Source organism: Ahaetulla prasina, chromosome 3, assembly GCF_028640845.1.
Source record: "Ahaetulla prasina isolate Xishuangbanna chromosome 3, ASM2864084v1, whole genome shotgun sequence".
Lineage (NCBI taxonomy): Eukaryota > Metazoa > Chordata > Lepidosauria > Squamata > Colubridae > Ahaetulla > Ahaetulla prasina.
The window spans coordinates 227582687-227600488 of NC_080541.1; the positions used below are offsets into that span (position 1 = coordinate 227582687).

The following is a 17802-nucleotide window of genomic DNA, read 5'->3' on the forward strand; positions in this document are numbered from 1 at the left end:
GCATCTTTTTTGTAATGTGGGGACCAAAACTGGATGCAGCATTCCAGGCGTGGCCTTACTTAAAGCTTTATAAAGTCCATCGGTAATCACCTGTCCAGAATTTAGAGTCCCTGCTGTTAAAGCCCCCTGCCCGCAAAACCTGGTCCCCTGTTTGATTCGGCTGGAAAATCAGTTCTCCTCTTCCTTGCCAACATCTGACTTTCATTTGCAAAGGTTGAGGAAGCAGGAAGGGAGCTACATATGTTGTGTATTGTACGAAACAACCTTGGACAGTTGGCAATCCAGAGAGAGGCTAGCTCAACCCTGCCTTCGCTTAAAAAGAAGATGGCTCTATGACCACAAGGTGAGTTCTAGTTCCACCTTAGGCATGAAAGCCATCTGGGTGACTTTGGGACAGTCACCAGGCAATGGTGAGTTCTAGTCCCACCTTAGACATGAAAGCCGGCTGGGTGACTTTGGGCCAATCAACAGGAGACATTGAGTTCTAGTTCCACCTTAGGCAGGAAAGCCAGTTGGGTGACTTTGGGCCAATCACCAGGAGACGGCGAGTTCTAGTTCCACCTTAGGCATGAAAGCCATCTGGGTGACTTTGGGGCAGTCACCAGGAGATGGTGAGTTCTAGTCCCACCTTAGACATGGAAGCCGGCTGGGTGACTTTGGGCCAATCAACAGGAGACAGTGAATTCTAGTTCCACCTTAGGCATAAAAGGGGCTGCTGGGAGATTTGGGGCCAATCACCAGGAGACAGTGAGTTCTAGTCCCACCTTAGACATGGAAGCCGGCTGGGTGACTTTGGGGCAGTCACCAGGTGACAGTGAGTTCTAGTTCCACCTTAGGCATGAAAGCCATCTGGGTGACTTTGGGACAGTCACCAGGCAATGGTGAGTTCTAGTCCCACCTTAGACATGGAAGCCGGCTGGGTGACTTTGGGCCAGTCAGCAGGAGACAGTGAATTCTAGTCCCATTTTAGGCATAAAAGGGGCTGCTGGGAGATTTGGGGCCAATCACCAGGAGACATTGAGTTCTAGTCCCACTTTAGGCATGAAAGCCATCTGGGTGACTTTACGACAGTCACCAGGCAATGGTGAGTTCTAGTTCCACCTTAGGCAGGAAAGCCAGTTGGGTGACTTTGGGCCAATCACCAGGAGACGGCGAGTTCTAGTCCCACCTTAGGCATAAAAGGGGCTGCTGGGAGATTTGGGGCCAATCACCAGGAGACAGTGAGTTCTAGTTCCACCTTAGGCATGAAAGCCATCTGGGTGACTTTGGGCCAATTGCAAGGAGAGGGTGAGTTCTAGTTCCATCTTAGTCATGAAAGATGCTGGGTGACATCGTGCCCCGCACAACAATAAACCATAGTAAAGGCAGAATAAAACAAATCAAATCCATAAAAATAAAACGACATGATGATGGCATGACTCTAGATCTACCATTTCCTTCCTGTGTCAAAACATTGCATGGATGTTTGCAAAGCATAAACAGTGACACTCTTGCACATGTTTTATTATTGGCCCACCCCAGGGGAATTCTGGGAATTGAAGTCCACACATCTTAAAGTTGCCCAGCTGGCTGGGTGACTTTGGGGCAGTCACCAGGAGACAGTGAGTGGACTAACCTTAGAATGCCCCAGCCGGGGCATTCTGGGAGTTGAAATCCACCAGGCTTAAAGTTGCCATGGTTGGAGACCCCTGCTTTAAACCATGGTTTTCAAATAAGCTACGGCATGAAACACAATTGAGTCCTAGTTTGTTTTCAAGTCCCAACGCTGCATCTAAGGGCAGGATGTTGAGGCAGCGGGAAGCTTTCAATTAAAGTCGCAGGAGGCTTTCGCCGAATGGCACTCACTTCTGTGAATATGTTTCGCATCAAAAGATGAGGACAGCCACAAAATATATGCTTATAATGAGCCCCATGTGAACTTCTGTTTTTAATTTGCTTGTAGATAAAACAACAAAACAAGTCCTGGCAGTGCCAAATATTGTCAGCTTGCATCCTTCTTAGGCCTAGCACGGAAGACTGTACCTTAACAGAATGACAGAGTTGGGAAAAAGAACCTTGTAGGACATCTAATCCATCCCCTCACCCAAGCAGGAGACCCTACACCATTTCTGACAGATGGCAGTCCAGTCTCTTCTCGAAAGCCTCCAGGGATGAAGCACTCACAACTTCCGAAGGCAACTTCTGTTCCATCGCTTGATGGTTCTCACTGTCAGAAATTTTCTCCTTATTTCCAGATTAAATCTCTCCTTGGTCAGTTTCCATCCATTATTCCTTGTCTGGCCTTCGGGTGTTTTGGAAAATAGCTTGACCCCCTCCTCTCTGGGGCAGCCCCTCAAATATTGGAAGGCTGCTATCCTGTCTCCCCTGGTCCTTCTCTTCACTAGACCAGCCAGGCCCAGTTCCTGCAACCATTCATTGTATTGTTTTAGCCTACGGTCTCCTCATCATCCTGGTTGCTCTTCTCTGCACTCTTTCTAGAGTCTCAACCTCTTTCTTTATAGTGTGGTGACCAAAACTGGATGCAGTACTCTAGGTATGGCCTTAGAATAGAATAGAATTTATAGAATAGAATTTATTGGCCAAGTGTGATTGGACACACAAGGAATTTGTCGGTGCATATGCTCTCAGTGTACATAAAAGAAAAGATACGTTCATCAAGGTACGACATTTACAACACAATTGGTGGTCAATATATCAATATAAATCATAAGGATTGCCAGCAACAAGTTATAGTCATACAGTCATAAGTGGAAAGAGATTGGTGATGGGAACGATGAGAAGATTAATAGTAGTGCAGATTCAGTAAATAGTCTGACAGTGTTGATGGAATTATTTGTTTAGCAGAGTGATGGCCTTCGGGGAAAAACTGTTCTTGTGTCTAGTTGTTCTGGTGTGCAGGGCTCTATAGCGTCGTTTTGAGGGTAGGGGTTGAAACAGTTTATGTCCAGGATGTGAGGGATCTGTAAATATTTTCACGGCCCTCTTCTTGATTCGTGCAGTATACAGGTCCTCAATGGAAGGCAGGTTGGTAGCAATTATTTTTTCTGCAGTTGGTAGCAGTTGTTTTTTCTGCAGTTAGTAAGGCTTTATAGCAGAGGTCACCAACCTTTCGGACCTCAGGGACCACTTCATTCATAATTTTAAATCCCGCGGACCACTAATAACAAACGACTTGCCTGCAGAAGTTGTGAATGCTCCAACACTGGAAGTTTTTAAGAAAACGTTGGATAACCATCTGACTGAGATGGTGTAGGGTTTCCTGCCTGGGCAGGGGGTTGGACTAGAAGGCCTCCAAGGTCCCTTCCAACTCTGTTTTTATATTATATTATAATATGATCTGCCTAATGACTGGCTGGGTGGGTGTGGCTAGGTGGCCATGTGACTGGGTGAGTGCGGTCAACTTGATGTCATTCACATTGAGGAGCACTCCTACTCGCACCGTCGCTCCCACCCTCTCCTCGCCTGCCCGCCCAGGCTCCTTAGGGCCCAAACAGGGAGCAGCCACCATGAGAAAGAGTTGGCAAAACAGCTCAGTTCAAATTGCATCTGACCGAGAAGGAGGCTCAGCAGAAGCACCTCACTGAGGACTAGGAGCATAGGCTTTCCAAGCGGAGGGAAGACCTGCGGGAGTGCAAGGCCAGGTACCAGCGCCTGGAGGTTCAGCGGGCTGAGATGGTCAGCCAGTTTCAGGCCATGATGCTATCCCACTGGAACGAGGCCCTCCGGCTCTTCGCCACCAGCGGCGCTTCCCCTCCAGCCTTCGCCCAAAGCCCCACACCAGGAGGCTGAAGTAGACCCCAAGTTGGAATTTCTGCCCCCCCTCTGACCCACACAAAAAGACTGCAAAGGGGGGGAGACTCTCTGCAGCAACACAAACATTCATTGCACGTATCCGTCCCAGAGGGCTGTAATTTGAGGCCCCCGATTTACTGCAATATAAAAAAAAATGCAATTAATTTTTCTGCGGACCACCAAAATTTTCTCACGGACCACCAGTGGTCCACGGACCACCAGGTGGTGACCGCTGCTTTATAGAGTGGTATTAGTACCTCCCTTTATCTTGATTGTATCCCTCTATTAATGCAATTTAGGATTGCAGTGGCTTTTTTGGGTTGCCACTACGCACAGGTGGCTCATATTTAATTGGTTGTCCACTAAGACTCCAAGATCCCTCTCACAATTCCTGCTATTAAGCCTGGTTTCACCCAGTCTTTGCATAGTCAACCCATGTGTTTTCTTGCCCTTTGTCATTCAGTCCCTAATAATCTCACACCTGGACTACTCTAATGCACTCTACATGGGGCTACCCTTGAATAGCATTTGGAAGCTACAGCTGCTGCTTCTAGGTGCAATTCAAGGTGTTGGTGATCATCTTTAAAGCCCTTCAGGGCATGGGTGCAGGCGGGTCCAAATTCACTCAACCAGCTTTGATGCCAAGGGCAGGACTAGAACTCACCATCTCCTGGTGACTGGCCCAAAATCACCCAGCCAGCTTTCATGCATAAAAAGGAAATAGAACTCTCCATCTCCTGGTGACTGGCCCAAAGTCACCCAACCAGCTTTCATGCATAAGAAGGAACTAGAACTCTCCATCTTCTGATGAGCGGCCCAAAGTCACCCAACCAATTTTCATGCATAAGAAGGAACTAGAACTCTCCATCTCCTGGTGACTGGCCCAAAGTCACCCAACCAACTTTCATGCATAAGAAGGAACTAGAACTCACCATCTTCTGGTGATCAGCCCAAAGTCACCCAACCAGTTTTCATGCATAAGAAGGAACTAGAACTCTCCATCTTCTGATGAGCGGCCCAAAGTCACCCAACCAATTTTCATGCATAAGAAGGAACTAGAACTCTCCATCTCCTGGTGACTGGCCCAAAGTCACCCAACCAACTTTCATGCATAAGAAGGAACTAGAACTCACCATCTCCTGGTGACTGGCCCAAAGTCACCCAACCAGCTTTCACGCATAAGAAGGAACTAGAACTCTCCATCTCCTGGTGACTGGCCCAGAGTCACCCAATCAACTTTCATGCATAAGGAGGAACTAGAACTCTCCATCTCCTGGTGACTGGCCCAAAGTCACCCAACCAGCTTTCACACATAAGAAGGAACTAGAACTCTCCATCTCCTGGTGACTGGCCCAAAGTCACCCAACCAGCTTTCATGCATAAGGAGGAACTAGAACTCTCCATCTCCTGGTGACTGGCCCAGAGTCACCCAATCAACTTTCATGCATAAGGAGGAACTAGAACTCTCCATCTCCTGGTGACTGGCCCAAAGTCACCTAACCAACTTTCATGCATAAGAAGGAACTAGAACTCACCATCTTCTGGTGATCAGCCCAAAGTCACCCAACCAGTTTTCATGCATAAGAAGGAACTAGAACTCTCCATCTCCTGGTGACTGGCCCAGAGTCACCCAATCAACTTTCATGCATAAGGAGGAACTAGAACTCACCATCTCCTGGTGACTGGCCCAAAGTCACCCAACCAGCTTTCATGCATAAGAAGGAACTAGAACTCTCCATCTCCTGGTGACTGGCCCAAAGTCACCCAACCAGCTTTCATGCATAAGAAGGAACTAGAACTCTCCATCTCCTGGTGACTGGCCCAGAGTCACCCAATCAACTTTCATGCATAAGGAGGAACTAGAACTCTCCATCTCCTGGTGACTGGCCCAAAGTCACCCAACCAGCTTTCATGCATAAGGAGGAACTAGAACTCTCCATCTCCTGGTGACTGGCCCAAAGTCACCCAACCAGCTTTCATGCATAAGAAGGAACTAGAACTCTCCATCTCCTGGTGATTGGCCCAAAGTCACCCAACCAGCTTTCATGCATAAGTAGAACTCACCATCTCCTGGTGACTGGCCCAAAGTCACCCAACCAGCTTTCATGAATAAGAAGGAACTAGAACTCTCCATCTCCTGGTGACTGGCCCAAAGTCACCCAACCAGCTTTCATGCATAAGGAGGAACTAAAACTCTCCATCTCCTGGTGATTGGCCCAAAGTCACCCAACCAACTTTCATGCATAAGGAGGAACTAGAACTCTCCATCTCCTGGTGATTGGCCCAAAGTCACCCAACCAGCTTTCATGCATAAGAAGGAACTAGAACTCTCCATCTCCTGGTGACTGGCCCAAAGTCACCCAACCAACTTTCATGCATAAGAAGGAACTAGAACTCACCATCTCCTGGTGACTGGCCCAAAGTCACCCAACCAGCTTTCATGCATAAAGAGGAACTAAAACTCTCCATCTCCTGGTGATTGGCCCAAAGTCACCCAACCAACTTTCATGCATAAGAAGGAACTAGAACTCACCATCTCCTGGTGACTGGCCCAAAGTCACCCAACCAGCTTTCATGCATAAGGAGGAACTAGAACTCTCCATCTCCTGGTGACTGGCCCAGAGTCACCCAATCAACTTTCATGCATAAGGAGGAACTAGAACTCACCATCTCCTGGTGACTGGCCCAAAGTCACCCAACCAGCTTTCATGCATAAGGAGGAACTAGAACTCTCCATCTCCTGGTGACTGGCCCAAAGTCACCCAACCAGCTTTCATGCATAAGGAGGAACTAGAACTCTCCATCTCCTGGTGACTGGCCCAAAGTCACCCAACCAGCTTTCATGCATAAGGAGGAACTAGAACTCTCCATCTCCTGGTGACTGGCCCAAAGTCACCCAACCAGCTTTCATGCATAAGGAGGAACTAGAACTCTCCATCTCCTGGTGACTGGCCCAAAGTCACCCAACCAGCTTTCATGCATAAGGAGGAACTAGAACTCTCCATCTCCTGGTGACTGGCCCAAAGTCACCCAACCAGCTTTCATGCATAAGGAGGAACTAGAACTCTCCATCTCCTGGTGACTGGCCCAAAGTCACCCAACCAGCTTTCATGCATAAGGAGGAACTAAAACTCTCCATCTCCTGGTGATTGGCCCAAAGTCACCCAACCAACTTTCATGCATAAGGAGGAACTAGAACTCTCCATCTCCTGGTGACTGGCCCAAAGTCACCCAACCAGCTTTCATGCATAAGAAGGAACTAGAACTCTCCATCTCCTGGTGACTGGCCCAAAGTCACCCAACCAACTTTCATGCATAAGAAGGAACTAGAACTCACCATCTCCTGGTGACTGGCCCAAAATCACCCAACCAACTTTCTTGCATAAGGAGGAACTAAAACTCACTGTCTCCTGGTGATTGGCCCAATGTCACGCAGCCAGTTTTCATGCCTAAGGTGGGACTAGAATTCACCATCTCCTGGTGATTGGCCCAAACTAAATTTTGCCCCACTTTACGACCCTTCTTGCCACATTTGTTAATTGAATCAGTGAATCAGTGAATCATAACCACTTATGACTGTATGACTATAACTTGTTGCTGGCAATCCTTATGATTTATATTGATATATTGACCACCAATTGTGTTGTAAATGTTATACCTTGATGAAGGTATCTTTTCTTTTATGTACACTGAGAGCATATGCACCAAGACAAATTCCTTGTGTGTCCAATCACACTTGGCCAATAAAAAAAATTCTATTCTATTCTATTCTATTCTGAAGTAGTTAAGTTGGTAGCACAATTGTTAACTGAACCTGGCTTCCCCATTGATTTTCCTTGTCAGAAGGTCACAACAGGGGATCACATGACCCCGAGACACTGCAACAGTCATAAGTACATGCCAGTTGCCAAGCGTCCCAATTTTGAACATGTGACCATGTTCACAGGCTGCAATGGTCGTAAGTGTGGAAAAAATGGTCATCAGTCACTTTTTTTCAGTGCTGTCGTAACTTTGAATGGTCACTTAACGAATGGTTGTAAGTCGAGGGCTACCTGTACTCTCATAGGGGTCCCTGACACAGAATGGTTAAGAACCCACTGCAGAAAAAAGATAAACTAAACACATGAATTAAATTGTAGCATTTTTGCCTTTAACATAGGGGTCTCCAACCTTGGCAAATTTAAGCCTAGAGGACTTCAACTCCCCAAATATCAGAGGGGCCATTCTAGGGGACCCCAAAACTGCCTCACTCTGCAGCTGCGCCCCCCCCCTCTCCGATCCCCACACAAAGCAAGCTGATACACGCCAGGAACACACGACAAGACCTCGGACTCGGAGCCAAACCAAAACCCGGGATGCTGCATCACAGCCATCTGCTCAAGACATCACATCACAGAACTCCAGAGGCCACAACACCAAAGCTCGGGAACAAAAGACTAGGACCACATCCACACAGGATGCTGCAAAACAGCCGACCAATCTACAGGCACCCACTCCATCTACCAATCAAGATGCAACCACACAGCCAACCAACCCGCTCACAGCAACACTCCCCACCTCCCCACCAGTATTTATAGAGAGACGGCAGCTCCTGCCACGCTTTGCTCGCAGAAGCACGAAGCCGAAAGCACCAGCCTGAAGATGACGAGTGAGACCTCGTCAAAACGTCACCAAGATACCCTCAACCTTACACGGGAAAAGACCCAAATATGCCAAGACCTACACACACACACACACACATATATACCTCAGAAAACACACACACATACACACACACACACACACACACACACACACATATATATATGTATGTATGTATGTATGTATGTAGGTCTTTGGTCTTTGGTTATTCGGGTTTTCTCCCGCGTAAAATTGGAAGTGTCTTGGTGACATTTCGACAAAGTCTCATTCGTCATCTTCAGGCTTCAGCTTCGTGCTTCTGGGAGCAATGTGTGACCGTAAACTCCCACCCAAACAGGACACACCCCCAGCCAATAAGAGCACAAAAAAACCCCAGCCAATCAGAGCACAGCCAAGCTCCCACCCAATCAGTTCAAACCCCCACTAGCAGTTAAAAGGAAGAAACAGCTGCGATCACACATTGCTCCCAGAAGCACGAAGCTGAAGCCTGAAGATGACGAATAAGACTTCGTCGAAAGGTCGCCAAGACACTTCCAATTTTACGCGGGAGAAAACCTGAATAACCAAAGACCTACACACACACACACACACACACACACACACACACACATATATGTTTTCTGAGGTTTTCGCGGGTGTTTGTATGTAGGTCTTTGGTTATTCGGGTTTTCTCCTGGTTTTCTCCTGGGTTTTCTCTACGCGGGAGAAAACCCGAATAACCAAAGACCTACATATATATATTTTTATATATATATATATATATATTTCCAACCTTACAATCTTTTGCTCCATTCTACATCAGTAAGTCAAATGTAAGTGTGCGTTTTTCTCCTTTAATCTTAATCTTTAGTTCCTCCGGGCTCACTCTAGTGTTCAAAGTCCCATCCTTGTGTTTTTTTAAGAATTCAGAACAAAAGCATTTCCCATGGAAAGGATCCTTTAATTCCAAAATCTAATTGCCAATCTACCTAAACCCTTAGTCATTTGCAACTTTCCAAAATGAAAGCTCTAATCAGCTTCTGCTATTTATTCCATAATAGTCCTTAAAGTTGTTTTTAAAACATCTTTTACTAAGGATGGAAAGAAACTCATCCGGTGCAGTAAAACCTGTGAATTGAATGGCTTTTAATAGCTGAAAAGGGATAGAATAAGATCACGTGAAGTGTTAATACCACTTTATAAGGCCTTGGTAAGGTCACACTTGGAATATTGTATTCAGTTTTGGTCGCCACGATGTAAAAAAGATGTTGAGAGAGACTATAAAGAGCGCAGAGAAGAGCAACAAAGATGATTAGGGGACTGGAGGCTAAAACATATGAAGAACGGTTGCAGGAACTGGGTATGTCTAGTTTAATGAAAAGAAGGACTAGGGGAGACATGATAGAAGTCTTCCAATATCTCAGGGGTTGCCACAAAGAAGAGGGAGTCAAACTATTCTCCAAAGCACCTCAGGGTAGAACAAGAAGCAATGGGTGGAAACTAATCAAGGAGAGAATCAATTAAAACTAAGGAGAAATTTCCTGACAGTGAGAACAATTAATCAATGGAACAACTTGCCTCCAGATGTTATGAATGCTCCAACACTGGAAGTTTTTAAGAAGATGTTGGCTAACCATCTGTCTGAGATGGTGTAGGGTTTCCTGCCTGGGCAGGGGGTTGGACTAGAAGACCTCCAAGGTCCCTTCCAACTCTTTATTATTATAATATTATTATTATTAAGAGCATTAAAAAGCAACTTCCAAAAGAGATTAAGAGGTAAAATTCAGTGAACATCATGTCCGTAAAGACAACATTATGCTATGACTCCCAGCAATAACTCAATTCACAAGTTAACCATAAAACCCTCAATTCCTGCCGTCTACACACAAGAAGCAGCTGTCCGGAAAACATGTGGGCGATCTCATCACCTCTCTTTTTCCCGTAGAGACTTAGCTGGCCGAAAAGTACCATCTCCTTGCCTCTGGTGGCTCAGATTGATAAGACAGTCTGTTATTAACACAGCTGTTTGCAATTACTGCAGGTTCAAGTCCCACCAGGCCCAAGGTTGATTCAGCCTTCCATCCTTTATAAGGTAGGTAAAATGAGGACCCAGATTGTTGGGGACAATAAGTTGACTTTGTATATAATATACAAATGGATGAAGACTATTGCTTGACGCACGTGTTTATCCAAGCGGGACTGGCTTAATTTTTTAAACTTTTGAATTTTAATAATTTTAATTGGGGTATTTTATGAATTTTATGGGTCAAATTTGACGGTTTTAAATTTTCGGCCATTTATAGAATATGTTATTTTAATTTTTGTTTTAATTTGTATATTGTACTGTTTTTTAATCTGGCTGTACACCGCCCTGAGTCCTTCGGGAGAAGGGCGGTATAAAAATCTAAATAATAAATAAATAAAATAAAATCTCCTGGTGATTCACTCATAGTCATCCAGGTGGGTTTCATGCCTAAGGCAGAACTAGAACTCACCATCTCCTGGGGATTCACCCACAGTCATCCAGGTGGCTTTCATGCCTAAGGCAGAACTAGAACTCACCATCTCCTGGGATTCACCCACAGTCATCCAGGTGGGTTTCATGCCTAAGACGGGACTAGAACTCACCATCTCCTGGTGATTCACTCATAGTCATCCAGGTGGCTTTCATGCCTAAGACGGGACTAGAACTCACCATCTCCTGGTGATTCACTCATAGTCATCCAGGTGGGTTTCATGCCTAAGGCAGAACTAGAACTCACCATCTCCTGGTGTTTCACCCACAGTCATCCAGGTGGCTTTCATGCCTAAGACGGGACTAGAACTCACCATCTCCTGGTGATTCACTCATAGTCATCCAGGTGGCTTTCATGCCTAAGGCAGAACTAGAACTCACCATCTCCTTGCCTCTGGTGGCTCAGATTGATAAGACAGTCTGTTATTAACACAGCTGTTTGCAATTACTGCAGGTTCAAGTCCCACCAGGCCCAAGGTTGATTCAGCCTTCCATCCTTTATAAGGTAGGTAAAATGAGGACCCAGATTGTTGGGGACAATAAGTTGACTTTGTATATAATATACAAATGGATGAAGACTATTGCTTGACGCACGTGTTTATCCAAGCGGGACTGGCTTAATTTTTTAAACTTTTGAATTTTAATAATTTTAATTGGGGTATTTTATGAATTTTATGGGTCAAATTTGACGGTTTTAAATTTTCGGCCATTTATAGAATATGTTATTTTAATTTTTGTTTTAATTTGTATATTGTACTGTTTTTTAATCTGGCTGTACACCGCCCTGAGTCCTTCGGGAGAAGGGCGGTATAAAAATCTAAATAATAAATAAATAAAATTAAATCTCCTGGTGATTCACTCATAGTCATCCAGGTGGGTTTCATGCCTAAGGCAGAACTAGAACTCACCATCTCCTGGGGATTCACCCACAGTCATCCAGGTGGCTTTCATGCCTAAGGCAGAACTAGAACTCACCGTCTCCTGGGGATTCACCCACAGTCATCCAGGTGGCTTTCATGCCTAAGGCAGAACTAGAACTCACCATCTCCTGGTGTTTCACCCACAGTCATCCAGGTGGCTTTCATGCCTAAGACGGGACTAGAACTCACCATCGCCTTGTTTTCAGCCTGGTGCCTTAACCCCTAGACCAAACTGAATCTCTTTGTCATATTTCACTGTTTGCACAGTTTGTCCTTCCTCTTTTTCTCCAACCATCCAGTTGCCATCTTTGCTGGACATTGCTCACACGAAGAGCAAAGCACGTCCTTTGCTCTGCCCTCGAGAATGACTTCTTTGTAAAATGACATCGGCAACAGAGTCTTGAAGCGAGATACGAAGACGTCGATCGTACAAATTTCTCCAGCTGGTTGGAGAACAAGAGGAAGGTCAAAGGAAACCTGGAGCCCAACATTTCAGGAAGATCTGAGATATCAATATCAGCCTTCAATGGGAAAGATGCGGAGACTCTCACTGCAGACCGGAAAACAGGATAATAACAGAATAAAAGTGTGTGTGTGTTTAGGGAGGGGTATGTATGTATATAAGGTAATTATGTATGTATATATGCTGTTTTTGAAAGCGGGTATCGGAATTTGTTTTTAATGTGTGCCATTGTGCACACATGACTCTGACAGTAAAAGTTATCTTGTCTCCTCATCTCACGCCATCTCATCTCATCTCATCAATAGAATAGAATAGAATAGAATAGAATGGAATGGAATGGAATGGAATGGAATGGAATGGAATGGAATGGAATGGAATGGAAGGAATGGAATGGAATGGAACAGAACAGAGTGGAGTGGAGAGGAGAGGAGAGGAATGGAGAGGAGAGGAGAGAGGAGAGGAGTGGAGTGGAGAGGAGAGGAATGGAGAGGAGAGGAGAGAGGAGAGGAGTGGAGAGGAATGGAGAGGAGAGGAGTGGAGAGGAGTGGAGAGGAATGGAGAGGAGAGGAGTGGAGAGGAGTGGAGAGGAATGGAGAGGAGAGGAGTGGAGAGGAGTGGAGAGGAATGGAGAGGAGTGAAGTGAAGAGGAGTGGAGTGGAGTGGAGTGAAGAGGAGTGGAGTGGAGTGGAACATGGAAGAGAAGAGAAGAGAAGAGAAGAGAAGAGAAGAGAAGAGAAGAGAAGAGAAGAGAATTTTATTGGCCAAGTGTGATTGGACACACAAGGAATTTGTCTTGGTGCATATGCTCTCAGTGTACATAAAAGAAAAGATACGTTCATCAAGGTACAACATTTACAACACAATTGATGATCAATATATCAATATAAATCATAAGGATTGCCAGCAACAAGTTATAGTCATACAGTCATAAGTGGAAAGAGATTGGTGATGGGAACTATGAAACGATTAATAGTAGTGCAGATTCAGTAAATAGTCTGACAGTGTTGAGGGAATTATTTGTTTAGCAGAGTGATGGCCTTCGGGAAAAACTGTTCTTGTGTCTAGTTGTTCTGGTGTGCAGTGCTCTATAGCGTCGTTTTGAGGGTAGGAGTTGAAACAGTTTATGTCCAGGATGCGAGGGATCTGCAAATATTTTCACGGCTCTCTTCTTGATTCGTGCAGTATACAGGTCCTCAATGGAAGGCAAGTTGGTAGCAATTATTTTTTCTGCAGTTCTAATTATCCTCTGAAGTCTGTGTTTTTCTTGTTGGGTTGCAGAACCGAACCAGACAGTTATAGAGGTGCAAATGACAGACTCAATAATTCCTCTGTAGAATTGGATCAGCAGCTCCTTGGGCAGTTTGAGCTTACTGAGTTGGCGCAGAAAGAACATTCTTTGTTGTCCTTTTTTAATGATGCTTTTGATATTAGCTGTCCATTTGAGATCTTGCGATATGATAGAACCCAGAAATTTGAAGGTTTCTACTGTTGATACTGTGTTGTCAAGTATTGTGAGAGGTGGAAGTATGGAAGGGTTTTTCCTAAAATCTACCACCATTTCTACGGTTTTGAGTGTGTTCAGTTCCAGATTGTTTTGGTTGCACCACAAGGCTAGTCGTTCGACCAGAAGAGAAGAGAAGAGAAGAGAAGAGAAGAGAAGAGAAGAGAAGAGAAGAGAAGAGAAGAGAAGAGAAGAGAGAGGGCAGGAGAGGGGAGAGGAGAGGAGAGGAGAAGAGAGGAGAAGAGAGGAGAGGAGAGGAGAAGAGAAGTTTTGGAAGGGACATTGGGGGTCTCCTAGTTCTTCCTACCTTTCATCCTCCAGTCCAGTCCCCTAATCATCTTTGTTGCTCTTCTCTGCACTCTTTGTAGTGTCTCAACATCTTTTTTATAATGAGGTGACCAAAACTAGATGCAGGATTCCAGGTGTGGCCTTTGCACCAAATTGATTCTTGTTGAATGAGTAAGATTGTCTTGTGGCACCGAGTTCCACAAGAATCTCTTAGTTCCAAGCTAAGAGAGGGAAGGACAAGGAAATATTGGAGTTTTTCCCCCTCTTAAATTGACTGCCAATAAACTCCACTCAGTGAATGAAACAGCAAAGTGGACCCTCTTAAAGTTATGAGCCCAGAGGACAACCATTGTCTGGTGCTTCGTTTTTGGGAGATCTTTTCAATATCCTTTTCCACCTCATCCATCTCACGATGGCGCCAATGACGCATCCGTCCGTGGAGGAATGATGGAAACACCGATCCCTGCATTATCCAAGGATAATTAAATTAGCGAGAATACTCTTTCACGGAAAGGATGATGGGCGGAACACACTGTTTCTCCCCCCACACCCTAATTTTCCAAGGATGAATCAGATTTTTGATTGCAAGGCTGAAGTCATCCATTTGGGCCACGAGAGCTGGACCAGGGTCCTTATTGCTGCTTTTTATCCAGTCAGCTGACCCCAAAATCTCTTTTAAGAAGAGTTTCGACAACCGTTTGTCTGAAATGGGTTTAGGGTTTCCTGCCTGAGCAGCGGCTGGACTAGAAGACCTCCAAGGTCCCTTCCAACCCTGTTATTCTATCCCATCCCATCCCATCCCATCCCATTCCATTCTATTCTATTCTATTCTATTCTATTCTATTCTATTCTATTCTATTCTATTCTTCATTCCAATATCTATTCTATTCTATTCTATTCTATTCTATTCTTCATTCCAATATCTAATCTATTCTATTCTATTCTATTCTATTCTATTCTATTCTATTCTATTCTATTCTATTCTATTCTATTCTTCATTCCAATATCTATTCTATTCTATTCTATTCTATTCTATTCTATTCTATTCTATTTTTTCCTGTTCTCTTCTCTTCTCTTCTACTCTACTCTACTTTCCTCTACTCTGTTCTGTTCTGTTCTGTTCTGTTCTGTTCTATTCATTTCCTGTTTTGTTCTGTTCTATTCTATTCTGTTCTGTTCTGTTCTGTTCTATTCTTCATTCCAATATCTATTCTATTCTATTCTATTCTATTCTATTCTATTCTATTCTATTCTATTCCAAGTATAATAAAATAACAGAGGAGGAAACCCTGTGCAATCCCAAATGAATGGCTCCGTCCAATCTCTTTTTGAAAACCTCCAGGGAGGGAGCACCTACAACTTCTGGAAGCAAGCTCTTCGACCGATTAATTATTCTCAACTGTCAGGAAATTTCTCCTTAATTCTAGGTTGGTTCTCTCCTGGATTATTCCAAAGGTGTTTTTTTCAACTGGACTTCCTTTGTTTTTCCTGGAAGACGTTTTTCACTTCTCATCCAAGAAGCTTCTTCAGTTGTGACCGGTTGTGTGCCTCTTGAAAAAAAAGCACCTTTGGAACAACTGTGACTTGGATGACTGAGAATCTTCTACCAGACTTCTGGTGGCAAGCAGTTCCACTGGTTCATTGTCCTCACTGCTAGGAAGTTTCTCCTGAATTCCAGGTTGCTTCTCTCCTTCATTAGTTTCCAGCCGTTGTTTCTTGTCCTGCTTTCAGGTGCTTTGGAAAATAGGTTGACCCCTCCCTCTTCTTTGGGGCAGCCCCTCAGATATTGGAAGATGCTATCATGTCACCCCTAGTCCTTCCTTTTGTGAGACTAGACATACCCAATTCCTGCAACCATTCCCAATATGTTTTAGCCTACAGCCCCTTAATCATCTTTGTTACCCTTCTGTGCACTCTTTCTAGAGTCTAAAATTTTTCTTGGTATTATCGTGACCAGAATTGGATGCAATATTCCAATGTACTTTATAAAATAATTGCTACCGACCTGCCTTCCATTGAGGACCTGTATACTGCACGAATCAAGAAGAGGGCCGGAAAAATATTTACAGATCCCTCACATCCTGGACATAAACTGTTTCAACTCCTACCCTCAAAACAACGCTATAGAGCATTGCACACCAGAACAACTAGACACAAGGACAGTTTTTTCCCGAAGGCCATCACTCTGCTAAACAAATAATTCCCTCAACACTGTCAAACTATTTACTGAATCTGCACTACTATTAATCTTCTCATCGTTCCCATCACCCACCTCCTCCCACTTATGACTGTATGACTGTAACTTTGTTGCTGGCAATCCTTATGATTTATATTGATATATTGACCATCATTTGTGTTGTAAATGTTGTGCCTTGATGAACGTATCTTTTCTTTTATGTACACTGAGAGCATATGCACCAAAACAAATTCCTTGTGTGTCCAATCACACTTGGCCAATAAAAATTCTATTCTATTCTATTCTATTCTATTCTATTCTATTCTATTCTATTCTATTCTATAAACTTTATCTACTGGGTCTAATCTACAACCAGGCACCAAATATACTTTTCCAATAGGTTTTGATCAACCCCAGAACCCTGAAAAGTCACCCAAAACAATTCATGCTAAAATACTTTTTTTTTGTCAAACTTGGCAATTTTAAGATGTGTGGATTTCAAATCCCAGAATTCCCCCATAGGATGGGATAGCTGGCTGGCTGGAGAATTCTGGGAGTTGAAGTGCCCTCATCTTAAATTGTTTAGTTTGGTCTAGTAAAGGCACCAGGATAGAAAGAGGAGACAGTGAGTTCTAGTCTTGCCTTAGCCATGAAAGAGGACTGGGTGACTCTCGGCCAATCACCAGGAGACAGTGAGTTCTAGTCGCGTTTTAGGCATGAAAGCAAACTAGGTGACTTTGGGCCAATCACCAGGAGACGGTGAGTTCTAGTCCCGCCTTAGCCATGAAAGCCGATTGGGTGACTTTGAGCCAATCACTCTCTTTTGGCCCAAGTCACCTCAAAGGGTTATTTTCATTGCTTTTTAAAAAAATATGTTAATTATTATTTTTTTTAGAAAAATATTTTTTAAAGTTGCCAACATTAAGAAACACCCGCTTCAGAACAACAGCTAAGTTTACACAACACACACAAAACCTTCCACCGCCCGTAAGGCCTAACGATACGCTAACCCACAAGAAAAGCTAACCAAGATTAAACCAAGTTTAGAACACCCACGGGGTGGGTTGGGGGGGATGGGAATTGTGGGCAACTGGGGTGCCATGAAAGCAAACTAGGTGACTTTGGGCCAATCATCAGGAGACGGTGAGTTCTAGTCCCGCCTTAGCCATGAAGTCAATTGGGTGACTTTGGGCCAATCACCAGGAGACGGTGAGTTCTAGTCCCGCCTTAGCCATGAAGTCAATTGGGTGACTTTGGGCCAATCATCAGGAGACGGTGAGTTCTAGTCCCGCCTTAGCCATGAAAGAGGACTGGGTGACTCTTGGCCAATCACCAGGAGACAGTGAGTTCTAGTCTTGCCTTAGCCATGAAAGAGGACTGGGTGACTCTTGGCCAATCACCAGGAGACAGTGAGTTCTAGTCCCGCCTTAGCCATGAAAGAGGACTGGGTGACTCTCGGCCAATCACCAGGAGACGGTGAGTTCTAGTCTTGCCTTAGCCATGAAAGCCGATTGGGTGACTTTGGGC

General features: G+C 44.6%; 1 protein-coding gene across 1 annotated transcript in view; it reads right to left on the reverse strand.

Annotated features, from left to right (window-relative positions):
• The window catches only part of RSPO4 (R-spondin 4), a 49109-nt gene extending 34969 nt beyond the window's left edge, over positions 1 to 14140 (reverse strand). Inside the window, exon 1 of the mRNA XM_058174655.1 lies at positions 14119 to 14140. Within this exon, the coding sequence (XP_058030638.1) occupies positions 14119 to 14125 (7 nt within the window). The 5' untranslated portion in view covers positions 14126 to 14140. The remainder of the gene's footprint in view (positions 1 to 14118) is intronic.
• Positions 14141 to 17802: the final 3662 nt, after the last annotated feature.